Source organism: Dipodomys spectabilis, unplaced genomic scaffold, assembly GCF_019054845.1.
Source record: "Dipodomys spectabilis isolate Male_0828 unplaced genomic scaffold, ASM1905484v1 ptg000264l, whole genome shotgun sequence".
In the NCBI taxonomy this organism is placed as follows: Eukaryota; Metazoa; Chordata; class Mammalia; order Rodentia; family Heteromyidae; genus Dipodomys; species Dipodomys spectabilis.
This window is the reverse complement of record NW_024870941.1, coordinates 8,519,614-8,546,836: the sequence shown is the minus strand read 5'-3', so window position 1 is coordinate 8,546,836 and position 27,223 is coordinate 8,519,614. Positions and strand designations below refer to the sequence as shown.

The window sequence follows — 27,223 nt, the reverse complement described above, 5'->3', positions numbered from 1 at the left end:
TAACTGTTATCAAGACATAGTTTTTGTTGATTGACTAACATTTTCCTAAAAATTACCTGGTCTTATAGTGGAAGCAGTGAGACACCATGGCAGAAGCGCATGCAGGAAGTTAGCTTGCTATAGGATACCAAATGTTCCAAAGTTAGTGTGTGATTAGCAGTCATTAATTGGCGTTACTATATTATAAAAATGTTCAAGTTACTTAAACGTGTAATTCAGGATTAAAGCCAATTTAGAACTGTTAAAGGAATTAGAGTTATACATATGTGATATGAACAGTACTTTTTATTTGCATTCCTCCTATTGGCTGACATAAAAGCATTTGTCAGTATTTTGCTGTTCCAAGAAGTATTACCTTTGTGTTTGGGATTAAGGCAAACAGAAGTGTGTGGCTATATGAGAAATGGGAAAGTGATTATATTTTTATGAACTACTCTTAGTGACCTTTATAAGCAATTTATTTCTTAGTTGTTGATTCCTGGTGACCTTCACATTTAAGGTTAGGTTTCTGTAGGTAAGCCAGATGGGGCAAAATTCTGTATAGCATTTGAAGGGGTTTGAAGTTCTCCATTCTTAATGATCTTGCTCTCAGCATTGTTTACTAGTCTTAATGATTTTTTTTTAAACAAATGTGTTTTTACACTCTGTTTTGTAGTGGAAAGTCTAGGAGTCTGAACATACTACAGTTTTGTGACTTTTTCAAAATTATTAAATTAGTTGAGGGGGGATTTCAGAGACCCATGAGGAGGGACAGGCAGTTTAGAGGCCTTGAGGTAGGCAAAGAATAGTAGGGAAGGCTGTGTGATGGTTGGAAGCCAGGATACTAGGGGTTATGAGAAGGAGAGGTTGAGATGTGGGTGTAGAGAAAAGAGCTATGTCATGGAGGGCCTGGCTGACCATTCTGAGTGTATTGGTACCTGTTGTGGGGATGTTTGGGTACTGTTGTGGAGATCTGAGCAGAGGAGTAAAGTAGTATGACTGCTGTTATGTTATCAGTACAACGGCCAAGCTGAGGATAGAAACAGAGAAAGCAGGCTGGAGATATTAGAAGTACGCAGATACTGACGGTGTTCTAAGGTTAGGATCATAGGTTTTGCTGATACTGCATTGAGGTAGAGAGAGAAGGTGAGTAGAGCATTAGGTGTGAGGCCTCAACAAACGATAATACCTTTCTTGTGAATTTTAATTGAATGAGTTTGCTTGTTGAGTAGGACCTACAGTTGCTTTTAATTAGGGTTATATGAATGAAACGTTTGATTTGAAGATTGAAGGAATGGTATAGTGAATTTCACAATAGAGATCTCTTTAAAAAATTTAGATTTTTTTCTTACTGTGGTCTGTTTCTGCTTAAGATTTACTGGGTTAGGAACTTAGAAACAAAATTTGTTTTTAATATTTAGCAAGAACAAAATAAGAGTAATCATATCACCAGCCAGTTAGTACTCTGGCGCGTTGCTTGACTTCTGTCAAGTTTCCTCTTCTGTCAGAGAGGGAGGCAAGTACTTTTTTGGGATTGTGTGACTGATTAAAGGCAGTTATAGGTATATCTTGTATACAATTACTCTATTAGGGTGTAGATTATTCCTTTTAATTGCTGGCAGTATCCTCTTCATCCTCTTCTGTTCTCCCTAGCTGTTGTCTGCTCCTGGTTCTCAGTGGCCTGATGGTTCCTCTGCTCAGTTTTCTCTAGCTCTGCTTCAGTCCTAGTGAGCACTTAGTGCCCTACCATCAATTTCTTTACTCTTTGGGCTGTAGGAATCAATGTCCTTTCCATCTTGCTTTTCCATACCCTCAAGATCTTGCACATTAGGAGGCAAGATGTTTGGATTGAATAAACTGAGTGATTGGAAAGGTGGCAATAAAAGTCTTATTCACAGGTTGAAGTCAGAAACTGCCTCTTCCCCTTCCCATTCCTTTTCTCAAGGTTGACCTTGTTTCCTTGCTTACTGTCAGTTCCTTAGTTACTTTGCCTGTGCCATTTCCTGCTCAGGTTGTCCTAAGGTGGTCTGGCTCAGAAATGCTCTGTGAGCAGAGTGGGAGGGCTGATGTGGTGCAGAGACCCTGGCTGAGCATGTGGATTCTTCCTCCTAGCAGAACCCTCTATCCAGAATTCGTGTTCTTACTGATGGTCATTCAGGTTTTGGTCTGGCTTATAAGATGGGGCAATTAGATGCAATCACCTGCCTTAGGATGCAGAACATAGCAGATGACTAGTAGAAGTAGTTTATTTTGTTCACCTTTGGAGAGCCATAATAAATTCCAGATAGATCCAGCTATAGTTCCCAGTAGTTGGCTTGGATTACTTGTGCAGCTGTTGGTCTATGGTCTAGGTTAAATTCCACACTGCACCCCTGGGGTGAAGCAGGTGGCTACCTTGCTTGGTGTGTTACTCCTTTGAGGAAGATAATAGTCCTTCACTGTCCTGTCTCTCTTCAGTAATGGTAGAGCCAGGGGTGCTTTCTGTGAGTTCTGATTGCTCTGTTTGTGTGCCTTTGGTCTTCTACCCCAATTGATAGTGTTGCTTGGAGTCAGAGCCTGTGCTTAGGAAAACTGCATTTTCAGTGAAGCTCATATATCCCTGGAGCTTTGTCACTGGAGCCTGGAAGACAAAGGCATCTATCAGCAAGGGTGGAGCTGGACCTGAGGCAAATAGTCTTGGCATTGTTGGGTACAAGCCTGTCTCTTTACTCTCAGCCTTTGTTCAGGTCTTTTTTGTTTGTTTGTATGTCAGTTGTGGGGCTTGAACTCTGAGCCTGGGCACTATCCTTCAGCTTCTCAGCTCTTCAGCTCAAGGCGAATGCTCTACCATTTGAGTCACAGAGCCACTTCCTGTTTTCTGGTGGTTTATTAGAGATAAGAAGAGTCTCATGGACTTTCTTGCCCAGGCTGACTTTGAACCGTGATCCTCAGATCTCAGCCTCCTGAGTAGCTAGTAATACAAGCATAAGCCACCAGTGCCTTGCTTGTTCAGGTCTTATATTCAAAAGTTATTGGGGCTGGTAATGTGGCTTAATGGTAGAGTGCTTGCCTAGTATGCATGAAGCCCTGGGTTCCATTCCTTAGCACCACGTAAACAGAAAAAGCCAGAAGTGGCATTGTAGCTTATGTGGTAGAGTACTAGCCTCAGCGACAGTGCCCTGAGTTCAAGCTCCAGGAGTGGCAAAAAAAAAAAAAAAAAAAGTTAGTGAATTAATAAATAGAGCTTTTCCTTTTGCACACAGATAAGGGAAGTTCTCAAGTTATGTTTAGGTTATTGGTTTGTACAGCTAACAAAATCACCCATCTATTAGGAGAGCTGTAATTATATTGAACTTCAGTGTGTATTATATATGATCAAATAACTAGGCACCAGGAGCCTAGTTACTTACTCTCATGCTAAAATGGGATGTGTTCAAATAGATGAATTTTTTTTTTTTTGGGTCCAGTCGTGGGGCCTGAACTCTGGGCCTGGGCACTGTCCCTAGCTTTTCAGCTCAAAGCTAGCGCTCTACCGCTTGAGCCACAGCGCCACTTCTGGCTTTTTTCTTTTTGCTTATGTGGTGCTGGGGAATCGAACCCAGGGCTTCATGTATGCAAGACAAGCGCTCTACCACTGAGCTACCTTCCCAGCCCCTAGATGAATTTTTATCATGACTTTTAACTCTCTGAACTTGAGTAAAGAAAGAAAGTTGCTTTGTATTTTTCAAAAAAACTGCTGATACAGCCGGAAGGTATTTTTCTGTCCTGGCTTCCTTAGTATGAGTTTATTTCTTATCTTTTGAAGCAAGAAAAAGAAATCTTACATCTTGGCTCTCAAAATTCCTTACGAGAATTTTAAAAGAAATTGGCTACCTCAGCTTCTTGTCTATATTTTCTGGGCAGTTTTATACATTTACAGATTTATTTGTGAAAGTATCAAGAAAAACATTTTACTTCACAGATGTTTTGGTTCCTATAAAGATTTTTTTAAAAGATCTTTTTAATGGTGATCACGTGTTTGGGTCTCCCCCTCCCCCCCAGAATCTTATTTCATGAAGTTAATTATTCTAACGCTAAGGTCAGAATTAGGTTGATATGACTTTGAAGAAATGGTTTAGGAACCATTTTCAGACACAATCTGGGTCAGACTTGATTTGCAGCTCATTCAATTTTAGAGTTGACTGTCATTTTGTAAACAGAAGTCTGCTGGATGAATTGAACAGAAGGGCGACATTAGCATATTCATAAGGTGCTGGCTACTGGCCTTCTTTTCTCCTCCCTCTTCTTTTCTCTTGTCTCTCTCCTTCCCTGAATGAGTCTAGGAACAGTCCCCTAGGGTGGCATGACTAGGTGGTTTCGTTCTGTTCACTGGCTTAATCTGGCCAGATCGGTCTGTGTTTCAGATTGCGGAAGCAGAAGATTCGTTATCTGAGAGGCATCCTTCAAGCTGCTGGAAATTGTTACAGAAGGAACACTTCCCAAATTTTGCTTCAAGCTCTGAAAAGGAGCACACTGGGGAAGCTTAGTCTCGCTTTGGATCAAGTAAATGCTGTCGGAGTGATGAACGGGGACTTTGTGTGCGGACTCCTGGCTTGATCTTGATAGGATTGGGTGTATGTTGTTGGAACTGGCAGGCCAAGAGGCCCTGAAACCAGCAGGTGCCATCTGTATGGAGAAAAGCGGCTGTAGTCCATTTCCAATGTGTTGGGCAAAAGGTATAAACAACCTAAAAAATCTGTTCAGTTTATGTTTTACTTTGTTTTTTTTCATTAAGAAGGAAGATAAAGGTTTTCAAAATTGATTTATTACAAGTAGATTTAAAGTTTAATTTTTGAAAACTATGGAAGTTGTTGTGATATGGTTTTACAATATAGCCGTAAAACAGTTAGATAGCTTTTTGAATAGTAAGAAAAAGTTTTGTTTTGTTTTGTTTTTTAAGTGACTTAAGCTTGCCTTCTCAGGTCTCTTATTTCTCGTAAATTAAGTGTTTTCCCTTTTACTCCCTACCTATTCTGTGCTGTGAAAAAACAAAGTGGCTAATTTTAACCGTACAGGACTGTAGGAAAAACAGCATGGATTTTCTTATTTAAAATTCTTTTTTTTTAACCTCAATATAAAGGTTTATATTTCATTTGAAGGTACATTATTTAAGATGTCAGGAATACTGGGAGTAAACAATTTTCTATTTTACTGTTAGAATTTTCATTGATTTAAGGTAGGTCATTTTCATTGTAATATTCAAGATAGTGTTGGAAAACATAAGTTGAAAAATGCCATATAAATAGTGCATGCATTAAAGCAAATTTAGCTTGAAGTAATTTTGCTTAAAGTAGTAGTGGATGTTTAAGCTGATACAGTCCTTAACAAAAAAATTAATAAAGATATTGTTACATAACATATTTAAATATCACGCCAATCTAGACAGGATTTTGCCCTTGGGCAAAAAAAAAATGCCCTGTAGGGCATTTTTCAATTTAGGGCTTATTCAATTTAGTTTTTAGGTTAAAATTTTCAGTATCAGTAGAGTATTGGATGTATTACTATCAAACTGCAGTTCCAACACTGGATATGTTTTCAGTAGTTAAGCTGCCTTTGTCATCTGTTACTTCTTTTTTAGGCTTATGAACATAAAGCACATGATATTAGAACTATTGATGGAATATGAACAAAACACCTGTTGTTTTATTACATAATTAGATATTCAGAGTAAAGATTTTGCTGAGTTAAATTGAAACTTTAATTTTAAAAGGTATTTTGGCCTTGGGATCATGTTATAATTAAACACAACTGGTTACTGTAAGTTATTGACAGCTATGATCTTTTCGTATACTTACTGGGGTTTGTTTGCATAATGCTAACTTGAGTGATAGCACTGATCATTAATAATATGGCTCTTGGATTTCTTTCATAAAACCTGGCAAGATCCCAGATCTGTGAACCCAGAGACAACAGAATATTGAATAATCAGCTACTGTATTTTTTACTCAGAGTGAGTTTAGAAATGTGGACTTTAGCGAAAAGAGCATTGTTTTGGCCTGCCACAAAACAATTTATCAAAGCAACTTATTTTTCAAGTGTATTTTAGGCTGTTGGAGAAAAGGGGAACAGCTGTCTGTTCTGTTAGCTGAAATACATATTTTATATAGGCCAAGACTGGGCAAGGGGAGCAGAGCTCTCCATGTAGATGGTGGAAAACAGTGGGGATGTATGTGTAACACAGGAGCAAACCATTCCTTTGGACAGATGGTTCTGCTCTGGGTGGTTCAAGCTAAAAACTTGTCATATCTCCAAGTTCAGGACTGAGCACATGCCTCCACAGTGATAGCCTTGCATAGCTATCTTTAAACTTCTTCTCTGCCTGCTCATTTTACCCTGTTGTGCCAAGACAGAAAGCTAAGAGACCTGTTTTTATGCTTGTTTGTGCCTTTGTGATAAAGACAAAGATGGGTAGTGTGTAGGAATTGTTTGAGTTGTTTCAAGTATAAGATGTACAATTTGTAGATAAAGTAAAAAGCTAAAATTGAAAGAATATAAAAATCTCTATCTGCAGTTAGACATTCTAAGCCATGCATTTGATTCTATCCGCAACATTAACCTAAAAAAAACATAGCAGTGTCCCAGTTTTTAAAAGACATAAAATTCTTACCAGGACAGGCTAAAAATAGTGCACAGACCTATATTTGTATACTTTGAAATTAAACCTTTCAGATATCCTTAAAGCACAAGGGGGTAGGGTGTCTTTTCTGTAACAATGCACTATTGAAGAATTTACTTTGGATCTCACCCAAGAATATTATATTTTCAAGTTTTTTTTTTGATATTTCAGTTAATTGTTCTTATCTTTAAATAGTTGTACAACGGAGTTTCAGTTCGACATGTCAGTTTGAGTACAGTGCATCTTGCTTAGTGTCACTCCTTCCATCATCTCCTATCTCCTGACGTTTTCTAGTTCCATTTTCACTTATGAGCATTGGGTTTTATGAGTATATTTGCCCTCCATCCAGCCACTGCCCCACCCCCTCAGGCAGGACATGTTTCAGCTTCCTGGTATTCAGTTTGTTAAATTGTTCAAAGGGCTTATATCATGGGAGTCCTCCCCTGCAGATAAACCAGTCGTCAGTTTGATTGTATTTGTTCTGTATTTGTTCTCATATATGTTTATTGATCTAACTTCCACATGTGAGAGAAAACATGCTTTTGTTTCTCTGAGTCTGATTTACTTCACTCAAAACAATATTTCCCAGGTCCTTTTATTACCTGTAAATGACATAATATTTTTTCCTAATGGCTGAATAAAATACTGTGTGTGTGTGTGTGTGTGTGTGTGTGTGTGTTTTACACACACACACATATAAATAGCTATCATATATATATTTATCTGATATCAATCACATATTCTCTATCCATTGATTGGTTGCAGGGCATTTGTGCTGTTTTTATAACTTAGCTGTGGTGGATACTGCGGCAGTGAACATGGGTGTGCTGGTGCCTTTTTTTGGTGTCTTGTTATGCAGTCTTTTGGGTAAATGCTCAGGAATGGTATCACTAGATCATAAGGTACTTCTATATTTTGTTTTTTGAAGAATCTCTATATTGATTTCCATAGTGTTTGCAATAGTTTACATTCCCACAGAATACTGTGGTCCCCCTCCTCCATTCATGTCAGCATTTGTGGTTCATAATCTTATTTGATTCATAATCTTATTTGGTTCATAATCATAATTGACCATTCTTACTACAGACTCAGTGTTGTTTTGACTTGCATTTCCTTTATGACTAGAGAATGCTGAGTATTGTGTGTGTATCTTATATCTATCTATCTATCTATCTATCTATCTATCTATCTATCTATCTATCTATCTATCTATCTATCTATCTATCTATCTATCTATCTATCTATCTATCTATCTATCTATCTATCTATCCATCCTGGGGCTTGACCTCTGGGCCTGGGCACTGTCCCTGCGCTCTTCAGCTCAAGGCGAGCACTCTACCACTTGAGCCACGGTGCCACTATTTATGTGTGTGTTTATTGGCTCTTTTTACTATTTTTGCTGACAATTGTTTGTTTAGATCCTTTGTCCATTTACTAATTAGGTTGTTGCTTCTTGGAGTTTTTTGAGCTCTTCATATATTCCGGGTAGTAGACCCTTGTCAGATATCTGGCTGGCAAAGATCTCCCATTCTGAGATTATCTTTTTAGCTTAATGTCTTTATCTTGGGCTGTGCAGAAGTTTTTAGGTTAATGTAATCCCACTTGTCAATTCTCCTATTTGCTGAGCCTTTGGAATTCTACTCAGAAAGTTCCTGCCTATGCCAATAAGTTCTAATGTTTCCCTTACTCCTTCCTGTGAGGTCTTTCATCCACTTCAAATTGTGACAAGGTGATTGTCAGGGATAGCATGCATTTAAATGTATCTTTTCCTAAGCCTAAACATTGTTTTAATTCAGGGCATTGAATTACATGTAAATGTTTGCAGCTTAAGAGTGTGGAAAACTCTGCTTGTAGAAATCTTCATATCAATATGTACATTGTTTGATTTTTTGTTGTTGTTGTTGTTGAAAGGCTGTTCAAGAGGTATTGCAGATTTGGTTACTAGAAATAAATGTGTTTTCTGATTTGTTCTATTTTAGCAGTAGATAGAGATTACATATACTTTTGTTTTAGTCTATCATGGGGCTTGAACTCAGGGCCAGAGCATTGTCCCTGAGCTTTTTTTTTTCAAGGCTAGCACTCTACCACAGAGCCACAACTCCACTTCTGGTTTTTAGGTGGTTAATTGGAGATAAGAGTCTCAAGGACTTTACTTGCCTGGATTGTCTTTGAACCATGATCTTCAGAGCTCAGGCTCCTGAGTAGCTAGGGTTAGATGTGAGCTTTAAGTGTACTATTTATTAGGAGTTTATTTTGTGATGTGGTTCCTATGACTAAGTCCATAATTTATACAATTTAAAATTGTCAGCTAATTTGTCCATGTAAATAGCTCTATATTCAGTTCACTTTTTAAAAAGTTTAGTGGTCAACTTTTATTTTTTTTGTTGGTCCTGGGCCTTGAACTCTGGGCCTGGTGCTGTCTCTCACTCTTTAGCTCAAGGCGAGTGCTCTACCACTTGAGCCACAGTGCCACTTCTGGTTTTCTGGAGGTTAATTGGAGGTAAGAATCTTATGGACTTTCCTGCCCAGGCTGGCTTTGAACCGGGATCCTCAGATCTCACCTTCTGAGTAGCTAGGATGACAGGAGTAGCCACCGGTGCCTGGCTTTGTTGTTGTTTGTTTTTGTCGGTCATGGCACTTGAACTCTGGGCCTGGGCGCTGTCCCTCAGCTCTTCAGCTCAAGGCTAGCGCTCTACAGCTTGAGCCATAGCACCACTTCTGGCTTTTTCTGTGTATGTGGTGCTGAGGAATCGAACCCAGGGCCTCATGCATGCGAGGCAAGCACTCTACCACTGAGCCACCTTCCCAGCACTAATGGTCAACTTTCTTGGTACCTATATTTATATTATTCATATGCATCTGATACCTTGCATAGAGGAGCCTGTAATCTTCTTATCTTAGTGAACATACTGGACCCTCATCTACCTAGTTCATGCTATAGGATAACAGGTAGGACATTGAGAAGCTGAGAAAGGTTAAGTCACTTGACAGTAATTATTTAGATCATAAAAGAATGAGCCAGTTCTAAGAAAATGTGGTATATATACACAATGGAATTGTATGCCTCCATCAGAAAGAATGACATTGCCCCATTTGTTAGGAAATGGAAAGACTTGGAAAAAAATTTTATTAAGTGAAGTAAGCCAGGTCCAAAGAAATATAGGTCCCATTGTTTCCCTTATTTGCAATATCTCGTATATGTTTGAGTCAAGAGAAAAGGTCAGATAAGGTGATGATAGGGAAATGAACCCTAAGATATGTACTCAAATGTTTTTTTTTCTTTCTTGAGATTGTTTCTAACACATTTATAAGATTATTTCTTTATTGCTTTGTATGTCCCTTCCCCACAGTATAACCCCTGCTTTCACTGTATTTGATGTAGGTATAATTTGTGGAGGGGAAGGGGAAAAACAAACCGTTTAAATAGGGATACAGGTGGACCCATTGCAACAATGACATGTACAAGTCGTTATGTGGAAAAAGAACTTTACAACTTTGGTGTGGCAGGGGTAGGAAGGGGGGAGGAGCGGAGAGGATTGTGGGGGGGGCTGGGAGGAGGATGGGAAGGGATGGGAAGGGGAAACAAAGGAGGAGGCTACAATGCTTGATAAGAAATGTACTCATTATCTTGACCATGTAATTGTAACCCCTCTGTACAGTATTTTCAAAATAAAAAAATGGAAAATAAAAAAATAAAAAAAAAGAATGAGCCAGTTCTGAATGGTGGGAATCTGACTCCAGGGTACATATTTTTAATCTTGCTAACCACACCACAATGGAAGGATGATTGGGTCATAATAGAACATCTAATTTATTTAGCTTTTACAAGCAGATATAAGAACTAGGCCTTCTGTCTTCAGCTATTTTTCATTCAAGAAATATTTATTGAGCACTCAGTATGTGCTGAGCCCATTGTCAATCCCTGGCAAATGCTGAGGAAAGGACAAAAGATTCTAATTCCATTGAGTTAGTGTTCTGCTAAATAATAAAAAAGAATGGTGCCAGCAATTCTAGCTACTTACCAAGTGAAAATGGGGACGATAGCAGCTTGAGGTCACTTTGGACAAAAAGTTAATGGGACCCCCATCTCGATAAGTACCTGCATATGGTAGTACGTGTCTGTTATTCTAGCTGTACTGGATAAGAAGCCTAAATAGAGCCATGGTGAGGGGAGGGGAAAGACCCTGTCTCAAAAATAATCACAGCAAAAAAAGAGCCAGAGGCATGGCTAAAGCAGTAGAGCACCTGCTGGCCATTGTGAAGCTCTGAGTTCAAACGGCAATTATCTATCTCACCCCAGTTTCCCCCTCCCCCCACTCCCCCCCCCCCAAAAAAAAAAAAGAATAGTAAATTGTGGAGTAGAAGGTGATAAATGCCATAGTGGACATGTGGTCAGATGACAGTCATAGCAGGTAGGCTGCCTGGTGACACTGCAGTGCACCAAGTCCTGAAGGAAATGAAGGAGTTAACCTGGTGTGTCTCTGTGGGTATTTGAAAGAAGAAAGTTCCAAGTTGAATGTGTGGCAAGAGTTGTAAAGGGAGACAGGCAGCATGGGCCCTCTTCCTGACTCCTGCCTGCCCTGCTGCTGTTATCAGAGCCCCAGGCATGAGGTGTAAACCGTGGAACAGTTCTAATCCACATTTCTTTAAAAGGACTTAGTGAGAGAAACAATTGTTTTTTGTTTCCCTGTTCTGCTTGTCTCAGCAGACAGATTTGGCTCTGACATCTTAACAGAGACTGTGGTAACACTTTCCCTTCTCATTTGTTTTGGATATTAACAATATCAACCTCTCACCTACACTGATGGGGTGGGCTCAGGCAGTGGGGGAGTAGTGTGGACTGGCATTGGGGGAGTGTTGCCCTATTCTGTGCAGCTGTGGGGAGCACTGGTGAGAAGGGGGGGGGGGGTGGTCCTGGAAAGCTAGCAGGCCCAGCAGGCCCAGGGTGACCTCCCTAAGGCTCCTGCAGTCAGTGTTGGCAACAGAGTAAACCCAGGCTAAGCCACCTGAGGTCCCACTGGGTAGCCAGCATGGAACCCAACCATTGCAGTGCCGTATGCCATGCCCCCCTGGGCTCTACCTTGTTTAATAGAGGTTTGATGTATTCTGTTTTTGGATAAAGTAGAATTCTTTTGGGAGGTGGGTGGGAAGGGTTTTGCTATGGAGCCCTGTTCTGTAACTTGCGACCTTCTTGCTTCTGCCTCTTGAGTAAAGTAGGAATGGACTGAGGTGTTTGATGAACACCTACCAACTGGCCCCACTCAGACTTCAGTTGGTCTTGTGCTGGACACTGGGGCCAGATTCTTTTTTCTTTAGTAGGAAGTTTCTTAAGTCTTTTTTTTTTTTTTTTTTTGGTTCGGTCATGGGGCCTGAACTCTGGGCCTGGGCGCTGTCCCTTAGCTCTTCAGCTCAAGGCTAGCGCTCTACCACTTGAGCCACAGTGCCACTTCCGGCTTTCTTTCTGCTTATGTGGTGCTGAGGAATCGAACCCAGGGCCTCGAGCATGCAAGGCAAGCGCTCTACCACTGAGCCACCTTCCCAGCCCAGGAAGTTTCTTTACATGAGCTCCTATGTCTTTTCTCTGGAGCTTCCCATAGGAGCTTTCTCCCCTTGCTTGCTGCCTGTAACTTCTTCATTTGCTCCTGTAGCAATCCCTCTTCTCCTTTCTTGCACAGGGTAGGGTTCTAGAGTCCATTTTAGACAGCCTTCCATTTGGAAAGTGGATTTAAGGAGATCAGATGAGACAGTTAGCATGAAGGGATGGGCCATGTTTGAACATCTTGTCATTGTACTGTTTGAAGGAGGCTACTTTAAAGCGAGTAACCTGAGCCAGGTGGTGGTAGATCACACCTATAATCCTAGTCACTCAAGTGGCTGAAATCTGAGGATCGCTGGTTAAATCCAGCCCTGGTAAGAAAGTGTGTGAGACTCTTACCTCCAAATAATCACCAAAAAAGTCGGAAGTGGAACTGTGGCTCAAGTGGTAGAGTACTGGCCTTGAGCATGGAAGCTCAAGGACAATGCCTAGGCCAGAGTTCAAACACAGGACCGTCCCCGCCCCCTTCCCCCCCCCCCCCCCCCACACACACACAGGAGAGTGATCAGAGAGGGAATTGGCAAAGAATAGGAAGTCTCATGGGTAAATGTGCTGTGAGGGGTGACCCAGGAATGTACTGTAAGAAAATAGAACCTTTGAAGCTGTGAAGGCCAGGTATAGTTGTCCCTTAGGACTCATGGGGAGCAGTTCTAGGACCCCCTTGATACTGAAACCCAAAGATGCTTATGTCCTTGGTATAAGATAGTATTTGCATATCACCTATGCATGTCATCCTGGATACTTTAAGTCCTCTCTAGTTACAATAGAAATGAGATATAAATAGTTGTTTAATTGTAGTGTTTAGGAAATATAAGGAAAAGAGGATTTGTACATACTTAGTACAGACGTTTTTTCTTTCTGTATTTTCAATTTGTAGTTGGTTGAATTTGCAGGTGCTGAACCCTTGACACAGGCTTCTTATGAAGGATGTACATGGACACCCCCACCCCAGTTTGCATTTTCATTATTTTCCTACTGTTTCAATGAACCTTATTGAGATTCCTTCGAAGTTTTTTTTTTATATCATATGTAGTAAAATAGGTGTAAAAAGTCAGAAACATTTCAGTTATAGATTTTATTTAGTTTACATGTTTATTCTGTACATCTACAATAAATTCTAGTTCAGTTTCTATGTTTAATTATAAGATAATACTGCAGAACAATATTTTAACCTTTTCTTTCATCTAAAGAAGTATTTGAGAAATTTTGTCACCATCACAGTAGAAGTGAGTAAGGGTCAAGCACAGACTCAGCCTGGCTCATAGTCCTCATTTCATGATTTCAAGACCTGGGGCTGTGTCATGCATGGCAGGCCTCTTACCCAGCTGTCCATGTAGTCATACTTTGGCCCACTTTTTTTTTTTTTTTTCCTTGCAGTATATCAGCTGCTATATGTGTTTTTAGTGGCCCCAGATGGCATGGATCCCACATTGTAGGTTGGGAATGCCCTTTCAGAACAGAAATGCTCGTATTTGTGCACTGCAGAACCAGTATCCTCAGATCTTGGCTTCCTTAGTACCTAGGATTACAGGTGTGAGTCATCTGCACTCAGCTGAGAATACTTTTTTTTTTTTTTTTTTGGTCGGTCGTGGGGCTTGAACTCTGGGCCTGGGCGCTGTCCCTCAGCTCTTCAGCTCAAGGCGAGCGCTCTACCACTTGAGCTACAGCGCCACTTCCGGTTTTCTGGTGGTTTATTGGAGATAGGAGTCTCACGGTCTCTCCTGCCCGGGCTGGCTTTGAACCGCGATCCTCAGATCTCAGCCTCCTGAGTAGCTAGGATTACAGGCGTGAGCCACCAGCGCCCGGCTTCAGCTGAGAATACTTTTAAAGTCAGTTAATGACTTTATCAAGCCTAGAACGCAAGGATCCATCAGTATTAGAAATTCCTAGTGAGCTTTTTAATGTTTGTTTTAGAAATTAGTTCATTTGCTCTGTAAGAGCAATTCATTCTCCCTTTTTACCACCATGTTTGGGATCAAACCCAAGGCCTTGCACACACTCTCCAAATGCTGTGTCCTTGAGTTACATCTCAGTTACAATTACATCTAGATACAATTCTTTGTAGATTTCTCCCTTTTAAGAGTTATCAGTAGAAGACTGGCCACTGGTGGCTCATACCTGTAATCCTAGCTACGAAGGAAGCTGAGATCTGAGGATCACAGTTAGAAGACAGCTTGGGCAAGAAAGCCTAGAGACTCCTAGCTCCAATTAATCACTAAAAAGCTAAAAGTGGAGCTGTGGCTCAAGTGGTAGAGCACTAGCCTTAAACAAAAAAGCTGAGACAGTGTCCAGGCCCTTAGTTCAAGCCTCAGGACTGGTACTTCCACCCAACCCCCCAAAAACCCCATTAGTAGATTACCAAAGCTAATGGAAATACAGCAAGTCTTTTGAACCATTTTTACTATAATCTTTGCTTACATAGTAACAAATAATCCCTCTATGATTTAAATGTACACATTTAGGTAATAATAGTTTTAATGTATTTAAATATATTTCTTAGCACTTTTTAAAGTAATTTTTATTGAGTGATTACATACATTTTATAAATTCTTAGCATTTTCTTAGTTGAGGTTTTATACAAATGCATTTAAATAAGCAATAATATAAAAAGGACTTTCAGTTAATTTAGTATATTTGTTTTTTTATTTCAGAGGGGTAATTTAGTATATTTGTATTATTTTGGTTATTCCTGATTTTCTTACGATTGTTTAAATTTTCAAAAATTACCAATTATTTTTAAGATTCAAATCTTAAAAATCTTAGAAAGTAATTTGAAGTTGATATTAAAGAAAGTTGTTGAAGAAGCAGAGGTGTGTCTCAGATGGTAGAGTGCTAGCTTTGAGCAGAAAAGTTATGTGAGAGCACAGGCCCTGAGCGTAAGCCCTAGTAAATAAAAATTTATTAATCTATTATTTTATCTTCTTGTTTTATGGTGGTCCTGAGGTTTGAACTCAAGGCGTGTGTGCTACCCCTGAGCTTTTAATTGGAAATAAGGGTCTCACAGACTTTCTTGCCCTGGCTGGCTTTGAGCCATTATCCTCAGATCTCAGCTACTGAGGGTTATAGGCATGAGTCACTGGTGCCTGGGAAAAATTGTTGAAGATTATCAGACATAAGACATTAAAACTTTCTATACAGGCTGGGAAGGTAGCTCAGTGGTAGAGTGCTTGCCTTGCATGCATGAGGCCCTTGGTTCGATTCCCCAGCACCACATAAGCAAGAAGAAAAAAACCGGAAGTGGCGCTGTGGCTCAAGTGGTTGAGCGTTAGCCTTGCGCTGAAGAGCCAAGGGACAGTACCCAGGCCCAGAGTTCAGGCCCCACGACCAGACCCCCCCCCCCAAAAAAAAAAAAAAAACAAAAACAACTTTCTATAACGATAGTTTAAATAAATGTAGAATTATGTATCTTGTCACAATATCTGAAATTTCTGATTTTCTTTTTTGTCACAATATCTGAAATTTCTGATTTTCTTTTTTATGGAGACAATTGCTTTGCCATACATATGGCCCTCACTTTACAGGATTCCAGTATGCACAAATTTTAACTACTGTGGTATAATTAAATAAGCCACTCAGAGTGGCTTAAATTTCCATCACCACAGTATAGTAATTATAATTACATAAAGCACAAACATAGTCCATAAATGACAATGTAAATAACAATGCACATTTTGAACAGTGACCAACATGTCACATCTCTCATGGTCAGATGTAATGGGTCACATTGCATTTGTTTTTCAGTTTACATACAAGATACGTAGTTATGTTGCTTCTTTGTCAGTGATGACATTTTGTTTTTTTTTTTTTTTGTTTGTTTGTTTTTTGGGTCCGGTCATGGGGTCTGAACTCTGGACCTGAGCGCTGTCCCTCAGCTCTTCAGCTCAAGGCTAGTGCTCTACCACTTGAGCCACAGCGCCACTTCCGGCTTTTTTCTTTTTGCTTATGTGGTGCTGAGGAATCGAACCCAGGGCCTCTGGCATGCAAGGCATGCGCTCTATCACTGAGCCACCTTCCCAGCCCCAGTGATGACATTTTATAAAAATGGACAATCAAAAGATGGACTTGGTTGACAAAGATGAAGAATAGAATTGACAGAAAATGCTAATGGCTGAAGGGAAATTGGGTGTGGTGAGAAGATTTGAAGGTGACAATGTAGTAAAAATGAGTAAGACCTAGCTTAGTGAGAGGCTGGGTTATTAGCTGACAAACACAGCTTTGAGAGCTGCACCAGAGGCCAGGGATGCTGCAGTTTCCTTAATTTTTAAGAAACAGGAAGAAAATATGCAAATAAAAAAATGCTAGAATCAGTAATAAAAATACTGAGTGCAATGACCCAGAAATATTTATATGGCAGTTAATGATAGGATTTTAGTTGAGTCTAAATGGAGTATAGAGAAATGCTAGCCAACCTCGAAAGTGTTGACATTGGTGTTAGATATTGACTCTAGATATGTGGCCAAAGGGGCTTAGTCCAAGGTGAGCTTCTGGACATAAATGAAGAAAGCCATTGTGACAGGAAAGATGAAGATAGCCCCAAAAGAGACATGGCAAGTCAGTTTACATAAGAGGATTTATTGGAGAGTCTTCATCACATGACAAGTCCTGAGGTAGCTTGGAAGCCCATCCAGATTTAGGAAGGAACATGGCAGTTTGACAATAAGAAATAAATGTGCCATCCATATGTTAATTTACAAGATGAGATGAAAGAGAGCAAGTGCTGGTCCAAGTACTTTTAGTAAGTCATCTTACCATTCTACCCTGGTATGCAATGTGGTTGCATGTACAGTGCCTCAGTTTCTGCTGCCCTCTACTCACTCATCTCAATACTTAACATGATGAGAATGGTTGGTTCTCTCTCCCCACCCCCAAATTTGTTGTACTGGGCCCAGGTGGCTCACACCTATAATCCTAGCTTCTCAGGAGGCTGAGATCTGGTTCATAGCTAGCCCATGGAGCGGGGAGGGGGGGGGGTTGAGGGGGTTGGGAAAGGATGGGAAGGGGAAACAAAGGAGGAGGCAACAATGCTTGATAAGCAGTGTACTCATTACCTTGCTCATGTAATTGCAACCCCTCTGTACGGTATTTTCACAATTAAAAAAAAAAAAAAAAGCCAGCCCAGACAGGAAAGCCCAAGAGACTCTTATCTCCAGTTAACCACCAGAAAACCGGAAGTGGTGCTGTGGTTCAAGCGGTAGAGTGCTTGCCTTGAGCTGAAGAGCTGAGGGACAGCACCCAGGCCCAGCGTTCAAACCCCATGACTGACACTCTCCCAACAAAAAAAAATCTGATAAAATACCTGACAGGAAAAAAACAATTGAGGGAGGACAGATTTATTTTGGTTCATGGCTCCAGTCCATGGTCAGAGAGTTCTGCTGTTTCTGGGCTGTGATTGGGCAGAGAGTACTATGGTGAGAGGTTTGTGGAGGAACCAAAGTTGCTTTTATCTTATGCTGGCCAGGAAGAGGGTAGGAGACAGATCTTGAACATGGTCATTAGAAAGAGTCTGGGACATGGACTATCTTTTCAGGGCACATCTCTGGTGGTCTACTTTGTCCAACTAGGTCTTATATAATCTCCCAATAATGCCACCAAAATACAATTCCCCAGTGGATTGATCTATCCATTAATGTAACATCTACCATCTAGCAGACATCAACAAGAACACTAAGTTAGATATTATCACTTTTTGTTTCAATTATACTTAGGGAGCCAGAGGTCTATTATCAAGATGGTGCCCTCCTATGACCAGCAAGTCATTGCTCATGCCAGCTGGAACCTCAGCCTAGGATTTTAGTCTTGGTTCTCCCTGATTTTTTTTTTTTTTTTTTTTTTTTTTTGGGTCCAGTCGTGGGGCCTGAACTCTGGGCCTGGGCGCTGTCCCTCAGCTCTTCAGCTCAAGGCTAGCGCTCTACCACTTGAGCCACAGTGCCACTTCCGGCTTTTTTCTTTTTGCTTATGTGGTGCTGAGGAATTGAACCCAGGGCCTCTGGCTTGCAAGGCAAGCGCTCTACCACTGAGCCACCTTCCCAGCCCATCTCCCTGATTTTTGAGTTCCTAGAGTTTCCTTAGAGAATGGTGGCTGGAAGGAAATCAAAGGAATCTTGACCATCTGTTTTGTTTTTCTTTCAATATTGCCCTCTACTCGGTAGCACAGGAAGTCTCAGCTGAAGTAGGAAGTTCATCCATCTGAATGTGAGGGGCTGCAGATCTCCATATGAAGAGTATTATAGTCTCTAGAAGGAAGATGTGGGAGTGGAGATGTTTTTGCAGCTACTTTTGGGAAATATGAGCCACCACTTATTTGTATGTAACATTTAAATAAGCTGATTTTAGTTTTCTGTAAAATAAGTAAGTATAGGGAATTTATGAAATTTCATTTACAATTTCTACGAGGAACCCCCCCCCCCCCCCCAGTCTTGCATAAGAAATCAAAATTAGAGAGAAAACTTTTAAGTCAATCTAGTTGTCATCCCTCTCCTCACTCTCCTCCCCAATTTAGGAATATTACCAAATTCTTAAAAACTCTTCCGGCTGGGCTCCAGTGGCTCACACCTGTAATCCTCACTGCTCAGGAAGCTGAGGTCTGAGGGTTGTGGTTTGGAGCCAGACTAGGCATAAAGATTCTTGTGAAACTCTTATCTCCAATTAACTACCCACAAACCATGAGTGGCACTGTGTCCCAAAGTGGTAGAGCAGTAGCCTTGAGCAGAAGCTCAGGGAACGTACCCAGGCCTGAGTTCAGGCACCACAACTGCAAAAACCAAACTCTTTAGTTGTAATTATGCCTTCTTTTATTTAATTTAGCTGTGTCAATTTGTGTTCCTTTCTTCATCTTTTTGTATTCTAGAACCAGCTCTTTCTCTTCATGTACTGTCTAACTGCTTCAGAATCATCTAAAGTTTTATTAAAAGACTGGCTCATTTAAAGGATAATATGATCTAGGCCCAATGGCTCACTCCTATAATAGTTATTTTAGGAGATAAGAAGATGATCAGCCCAAGCAGAAAAGTCCAAGGCTCTCTGTATCTCTAACCAGCAAAAGGTTGGACTGTAGGTATAATTCAAGTGGTAGAGCATTAGCTGATTGAGCAAGAGCCCAAGGTCCTATTTCTAAGCCCCAACAGTCATGTGCATGTGTGCATGCTTGCACATGCATACACACACACACACACACACACACACACACACACACACATGATGAGAGTGCTCATGACTCAAGAATGTCATGATGTTCGTGTCATAAACTGACAAGGGAACTCTACAGGAAGCTGCTTGTTCCTTGCACTTCCATTTGCCTTGCACTTCCTTTGCGCTGTTTCATATAGCATTTATATCCAGTTATGTGGTGTGTGTGTGTGTTTATCAGTCATGGGGCTTGAACTCTGGGTCTGGGCACTGTCCCTCAGCTCTTTAGCTCAGGGCTAGCGATCTACCACTTGAGCCACAGCACCACTTCCAGTTTTCTGAGTGGTTTTATTGGTGATAAGAGTCTCATGGACTTTCCAGCCTGGGCTGGCTTTGAACCACGATCCTCAAATCTTAGCCTCCTGAGTAGCTAGGATTATAGGCATGAGCTACCGGCGCCCGGCTTCCAATTATGTTTTAACTCACAGAGCTTGACCGAAAGTTCATTCTTCCTCTTTGGACTTGGGTCTCTCTCTCTCTCTCTCTCTCTCTCTCTCTCTCTCTCTCTCTCTCTCTCTCTCTCTCTCTCTCTCTCTCTCTCTCTCTCTCCCCCCTCTTTCCCTTTTTTCCCTCTCTCTCCCTCTTCCCCTTCCCCCCATCCTTGCCTCTCTTTCTCTTTCTCTTGTGGGGCCTGAACTCTGGGTCTGGGCGCTCTTCAGCTCAAGGCTAGCGCTCTGCCACTTGAGCCATAGCACCACTTCCAGCTTTTTCTGCGTATGTGGTGCTGAGGAATCGAACCCAGGGCCTCATTCATGTGAGGCAAGCACTTTACCACTGAGCCATCTTCCCAACCCCTGCCCTATCTCTTAAGATAAAAAGGTTAGGTACCAGCACCCTTGATTGTTTCCTATGAAACAAAGTGAGAACTACAGGTGTAGCAATCTCAGCGTCAGTTTTTCGCCTTGGTCTGCATGCCCCTTTCCAGGAAACCATTTGCTTCTTTGCTCTTTTTTTTTTTTTTGGGTCCAGTCGTGGGGCCTGAACTCTGGGTCTGGGCGCTGTCCCTCAGCTCTTCAGCTCAAGGCTAGCTCTCTACCACTTGAGCCACAGCGCCACTTCCAGCTTTTTTTTTTTTTTTTTTGCTTATATGGTGCTGAGGAATGGAACCCAGGGCTTCAGGCATGCAAGGCAAGCACTCTACCTCTGAGCTACCTTCCCAGCCCCGCTTCTTTGCTCTTAAGCTGGACAGTCAACCCAGGAAGTTAGAGTTGGAAAGTGGTCGGTAGCTTAGTGTTGGTACTGCCACCACTTAATAGTCCAGGGCAAGATAATGGTAGACATTTACTGCTAGCATGTAGAGATCTTTTCATTGTTGTTGTTTGGTGGTACTGGTATTTGAACTCAGGGCCTTGTATGCTTGCTAGGCAGGTGCTACACCTGTGAGCCATATCTCCAATCCCATGTAGAAATCTTTGCAGCAGTTTCACAGCAAGCTTATATTTAGTTTTAAATGTTCTTTTTTTAAACTTTATTTTTTAGAAGTTGCTTTTCATTATTTTATAAAAGCATATATTTGTGATGTTTGTGACAGGCTGGAAATTAAGACAGATTTTTATCACTGTTGAAAATTACTGATGTAGTGTCTCTGTGGCTCAAGTGGTAGAGCGCGCACCTTGAGCTGAAGAGCACAGGGACAGTGCCCAAGCCCAGAGTTCAAGCCCCACGGCCGACCAACAAAAAAAAAAAAGTTCTAGAATGAAAATTACTGATGTAAGCCATACAAAAACTGTTTCTGGTTTTATAATCTTTTTATTTCCTCATTGAAAGCATTTTGAAAAACACTTTTGTAGTGTGCAAAAGTAGCAGGACTGTGTGCTTGGTTAATCTGGAAAGATTAAAGGATAAAATTGGCAGTAGGTGCCAGAGGGTTGCAGCAATACACAGAGCCCTGTAAAGGAAGGACTGCCTCTGCTGGAGGGGTTGGAAGGCTCCTCATTTAGAAGCAGCGGCATGGGAGCTCCAGGTCAGCTTTATTGGAGGTCCAGAAACTAGTGCAGGATCAACAAACACAGACAGAGATCTAAGACTATTTCTCCTACTGACTACGCTGGTCTGACTAGGGATGCAGCCCAGATGCCAAGTTCTAAGAGCCTTCAGACCAGCAAGGAAAAAAAAAATATGACCAATGACCACCCTAACAAAATCAGTTCCAGAGATACCTGCAAGACTTGATGGCAAATGTGTAGTCATGTGACAGTTCATAACACAAACAGTATTTTGTCAAGCAGATGAAATATTGAACTATAAAACAGTCACATTCTATGATAGAAAAATGTTTCACCTTAGTAACATTGTAACAGAGGTTTATCTTTTTAAAAAGGCTTTGGCCTACTTTTTGAAGGCAGTAGGATTTTACCAACTAGAGTTTTGAGCTGCAGAAGTAAGTGTATTTGGATTTTGTTATAGTTTCAGTCTGTTCTTAGGCTTTTTCTTCGCTAGTATACTGTTTTTTCTGGCCATGTTTTTATTTTTGTTTGTTCTGTTTTTCCTTTGTGTTGGTAATGAGGTTTGAACTCAGGGCGTAGGTACTGTCCCTGAGCTTTTTGGCTCAAGCCACAGCTCTACTTCAAGTTTTTTGGTGATTAATTGGAGATAGAAGATGCTCACAGACTTTCTTGCTTGGGCTGACTTCAAACCATGATCCTCAGATCTCAGTCTCTTGTATGAGCCACTGGCTCCTGGCTCTAGCTCTGATTTTTTTTTTTTTACTCTTTTTTTTTTTTTTTTTTGTGAAATACTGTACATAGGGGTTACAATTACATGGGCAAGATAATGAGTACATTTCTTATCAAGCATTGTAGCCTCCTCCTTTGTTTCCCCTTCCCATCCCTTCCCAGCCTCCCCCTGCCCCTCTAGCTCTGATTGTATAGTTCACATTTCTACATACTGTTCTTGAATTTTTGGTTTCCGCTTTTATATAATCTCTTTTAACTTGGTTAAGGGGTGTGTGTGTGTGTGTGTGTGTGTGTGTGCAGCTCTTCAGCTCAAGGCTAGCACTCTACCACTTGAGTCACAGCACCACTTCCAGCTTTTTTTTTTTGTTTATGTGGGGCTGAGGCATCGAACCCAGGGCCTTATGCGTACAAGGCAAGCGCTCTACCACTGAGCCACCTTCCCAGCCCCTGTGTGATGAAATTTTTGTCTAGGATGGCCCCAAATCACAATTCTCTCACCTTCCAACTCCTGAGTAGCTAGGATACAAGGACGAGCCTTACATTGTTTTTAAAATTTATAACCACCATTAAAGAAGTACAAACAGCCAGGTGCTGGTGGCTCATATGAACATAGTTCTTCATAGGAAGAAGTTTAAGTGCACATTGACTATTTTTATTAGGATGTCTTTTTCTATTTTGTGGTTTTTGTCTCAGTTTTCTTAAGTTGTACTTTTAAGAGATTTTGCATTCCATCTAGATCAAGTGCATTGATAATCTCACTAATAAAAATATTAAAATATGTTAATGGTCTCAGGTCTTATCTAATTGTCTCTGATTATCTTTAGTATTTTCTGATCCCTTTTTCTTTATTCTGATAATACTAGTTTGTCTTCCTTTTTTGTACTTAATTGGCCTCACTAGAGGTGTACTAATTTTATTAATGTCCAAGATGTGTACTTGAGCTCATACTTGATACTTTCACACATTGGCTGGTGCTCTACCAATGAAACTGGGCCTCCAACCTCATTTAAAGGATTGGTTATTTTTTAAAAAAATTTTATTACTCTTGTAAGTGAAATAACTTGAAATTTTCAGCTTCTAAATGGTGTTGTTAGATATGTGTACTTTGTGTACACATATTTAAATCTTCTTTCTCATATACACTTACGTGTATGGATTTTTTTTAGAAGGGTCATCTAGCTTTATTCTTTTTTTTTTTTTTACAGACAAGAATCTATTATTTTTTAAGTGATTTTTTTTTTTATTGTGAAAATACCATACAGAGGGGTTACAATTACACGAGCAAGGTAATGAGTATATTATCAACTTGCCTCCTCCTTTGTTTCCCCTTACCATCCCTTCCCATTCCCTTCCCCTCTCCCCGCCCCGCCCCGCCCCGGTAGCTCCCTCCCCCAACCCAGCACCAAAGTTGTAAAGTTCATCTTTCTGTTTTTTTTTTTTTTTTTTTTTTTTGGGGGGGGGGTCCGGTTGTGGGGCCTGAACTCTGGGCCTGTCCTCAGCTCTTCAGCTCAAGGCTAGCGCTCTACCACTTGAGCCACAGCGCCACTTCCGGCTTTTTTCTTTTTGCTTATGTGGTGCTGAGGAATCGAACCTAGGGCCTCATGCATGCAAGGCAAGCACTCTGCCACTGAGCCCCCTTCCCAGCCCCTAAAGTTCATTTTTCAACATAACATCTTGTACATCTCATTGTTGCAATGGGTCCACCTGTATCCCTATTTAAACAATTGTTTTTTTTTTCTCTTCCCCTCCACAAATTATACCAACATCAAATACAGTGAAAACAGGGGTTATACCATGGGGGAGAACTGTGTGGATTTTAACCTGTCTGTGTTCATAGGTAAGATAAGAATGGACATAGTCTCAAAGACAGGGAGCTATTGCTCACGCCTGTAATCCTATCTACTCAGGAGGCTGAGATCTGAGAATCACAGTTCAAAGTTAGCTCAGGCAAGAAAGTCTGTGAGACTCTTATCTCCAGTTAACCACCAGAAAACCGGAAGTGGAGCTGTGGCTCTAAGTAGTACAGCGCTAGCCTTGAGTGAAAGAGCTCAGGGACAGTTCCAGGCCCTGGGTTCAAGCCCACGACTGACCACCCCCCTCCCCCCCCCCCCCCAAAAAAAAATCTCATCAAAGACTTTTCATGCCAGGGCTGGCTTTGAACTATCCTCAGATCTCAGACTCCAGAGTAGCTAGGATTACAAATGTGAGCCACCGTCACCCAGCAATTCATTTCATTGTTATCTTTTACTTCAAAGAGTTCATTTGTGACTGAGGCATTATTTGAAATTCGTTGTTTAATTTCTAGAAAATGCAAGATCTAGTTCTCATCATGAACCTTCCTTCTTTCCTCCCCTCCCTTCCCCTCCCCCCTCCCCTCCCCTCCCCTCTTTGGTTGGCTGTGGGGCTTGAACTCTGGGCCTGGGCTCTGTCCCTCAGCTCTTCAGCTCAAGGCTAGCTCTCTACCACTTGAGCCACAGCACCACTTCCGACTTTTTCTGCTTATGTGGTGCTGCAAGGCAAATACTCTACCACTGAGCCACCTACCTAGCCCCTAATTTTAGTTTTTTGATATCTATCTATCTAATCTATCTATCTATCTATCTATCTATCTATCTATCTATCTATCTATCTATCTATCTATCTATCTATCTATCTATCTATCTATCTATCTATCTATCTATCTATCTATCTATCTATCTATCATCTATCTATGCTAGTCCTGGGGCTTAAACTTAGGGCCTGAGGACTGTCCCTGAGCCACAGTGACACTTCTGGCTTTTTCTCTTTAAGTGTACGGAGGAATGGAACCCAGGGCTTCATGCATGCTAAGCAAGCACTCTACCACTAAGCTACATTCCCAGCCCTGAATCTACTCTTATACCTAGCATCTAGCCAACTTTAGCAAATATTTGATGTGTACTGGTAGAAATTACGTATTCTGTTGGGCATAATGTCACTTTCAGTTAGGCCAAGTTGGCTAAGCTCTGTGGTTAATTCTTAATGGTGGAATTGCCGAGTAATAAAGATAAAAAGCACATGTCGTTTTGTTAGGTATTACTAAGTTCCTCTCAAAAATCACCCCAGGGGCTGGGAAGGTGGCTCAGTGGTAGAGCGCTTGCCTTGCATGCTCAAGGCCCTGGGTTCCATTCCTCAGCACCACATAAGCAAAAAGAAAAAAGCCAGAAGTGGCGCTGTGGCTCAAGTGGTAGAGCACTAGCCTTGAGCTGAAGAGCTGAGGGACAGCGCCCAGGCCCAGAGTTCAGGCCCCATGACCGGACCTCCTCCCCCCGCCAAAAAAAATCACACCAATTTGCATTCCTACCAGCAACATACCTTATAACTTGTTTTCTTGCACCCTTTGTTTTTCTGTTTATTCTTTATTTTTGTTTTTAAAATAATTCAACAGATTTTTATGCTTGTACTTTTAGTTAAAATCTCATGATATAAATTTGTCATTTTCACCAATTCAGAGTGTAAATTGAAGGCTATTTAGTATATTAATAATGTTATGTAACCATATCCATTGTCTAATTCCAGAACATTTCTACTCTTCCCAGAGAAGTTCCTTACCTACCCCCAGTCATTCCCAACTCTTGTCTTCCTAGCTTCTGGTAGCTAGTGATTTTCTTTCTGTTTTTATAAACTGGCTTCTTTTGGACTGTGATAGAATTGTAGTCATAAATACAATTTGTGGATTTCCACGCCTGGCTTCCCTCTGGGTAACTACCCCCTTGGTTCCTGAGGTAACTTGTGCTGGCACTTCAGTCCTCTTTTGTGTGTATGTGCACTCATTCTAGAGCTTGAGTGCAGGGCCTAGGCACTGTCCCTCAAAGTTAGTACTCTACCACTTGGGCCAAGGCACCACTCCTGGCTTTTTCTGAGGAGTTTATTGGCGATGAGAGTCTCACAGCCTTTCCTGCCTAGGCTGGCCTTGAGCCAGATGTCAGCCTTCTGAGTAGCTAGGATTGCAGGTATGAGCCAACACAACCCAGCTTCCCCTCAGTATTTGCAATGTTTCAGGGTTGGATTTGTTTATCTGGTTCATCTAGTGATCACATTTGTTTATCTAGTTTATCGCTTTTATTTATCTAGTTCATCTAGTGATGGCCGTTTAGATTGTTTTTACTTTATAGATGTCTTGAATATGTTGCTGGGAACATTCACATACAGGTACACTGTAGATGTACACTGTGTAGTGGAAGTGTTAGCCATGTGATAGATGTTGACCTGTTGAGTGGCCTCCAACATATTAGATCTTTTTATCCCTTAAGACAAAGGTTTAATTTGGGACAGAGGCTCATCTAAGCCCACATTTGGCCTTCCTAATCCAGTTTTCTACCTATTGTGTTATGGCTGTTTTTACCTCTTAGTTTTGCTCCACCAGTGTTGTCTACTTATGTTTAATTTTTATTACATTTTAAAGAATTTCCAAATGCATTAAGGATATTCCCCCCCCCCCCCCAGCCATACATATACATGGTATATGTAATGGCATATGTATTTTTCTGATTTTTTTTTTTTCTGGACAGGTCTTTGAGGGTTGTTTTTGTCCTCTTCTCCCCCCCGCCCCCAATTTTCATAACTATTTTGTTTTTACTAAAAGGAAATATTTTGGGGTTGGTGCCATCTTTCTTTGCTAAAGTAGATCAGATGGGGCCCGGCTACAATCCAGCACTTGATGGGTCTAGCAGAGGCCAGCCAGGCTCCAGGCACAAAGGGCCCTGCTCTGTTCTAGGTGTTCTTCATGCAAACTTTGAAGTCCTGAAGGCTGATTCCTGTCTCCTGAGCCCCTCTTCTGCCCTTTCCTATATTGTTCCTTCCTGACAAAACTGCTGGTGGCTGTGTGTTGTACCTTTTCTTGACTCTTTTTTTTCTGCCTCTGAGCACAGGAGAGGCCGCTCTTAGGTACCTTATAACATTGTTTGGAGTTTTGGCTTTTTCTCTCTGAGTTTTAGTCTTACCATGCTGTTTCTCATCAGGCTTGGATAAATGCAGTTGTTTGTGCTTTTTTTTATTTTTTTTTCAGTTTTTTTTTTTTTTTTTTTGTCTTGATTTTCTTGTTAAACACTGATTTGACTGAGTGGGAGGACTTTGTTTTGATTATAATATTTTTGTTTTTGCAGTACTAGGGATTTGAACCCAGGCCCTTGAGCT

At 41.0% G+C, this 27,223-nt stretch overlaps 1 protein-coding gene across 3 annotated transcripts in view; it reads left to right on the top strand.

The window, feature by feature from the left end:
- The window catches only part of Ptk2 (protein tyrosine kinase 2), a 245,114-nt gene that overhangs the window by 67,588 nt on the left and 150,303 nt on the right, over window positions 1-27,223 (top strand). For 2 of the 3 annotated variants that reach the window (XM_042699910.1, XM_042699909.1), the window contains one exon: window positions 4,362-4,673. The exons of the other annotated variant lie outside the window; for it this stretch is intronic. In XM_042699910.1, coding sequence (XP_042555844.1) covers window positions 4,574-4,673 — 100 coding nt within the window. In that variant the 5' untranslated portion in view covers window positions 4,362-4,573. The remainder of the gene's footprint in view (window positions 1-4,361; window positions 4,674-27,223) is intronic. 3 annotated transcript variants of the gene reach the window in all.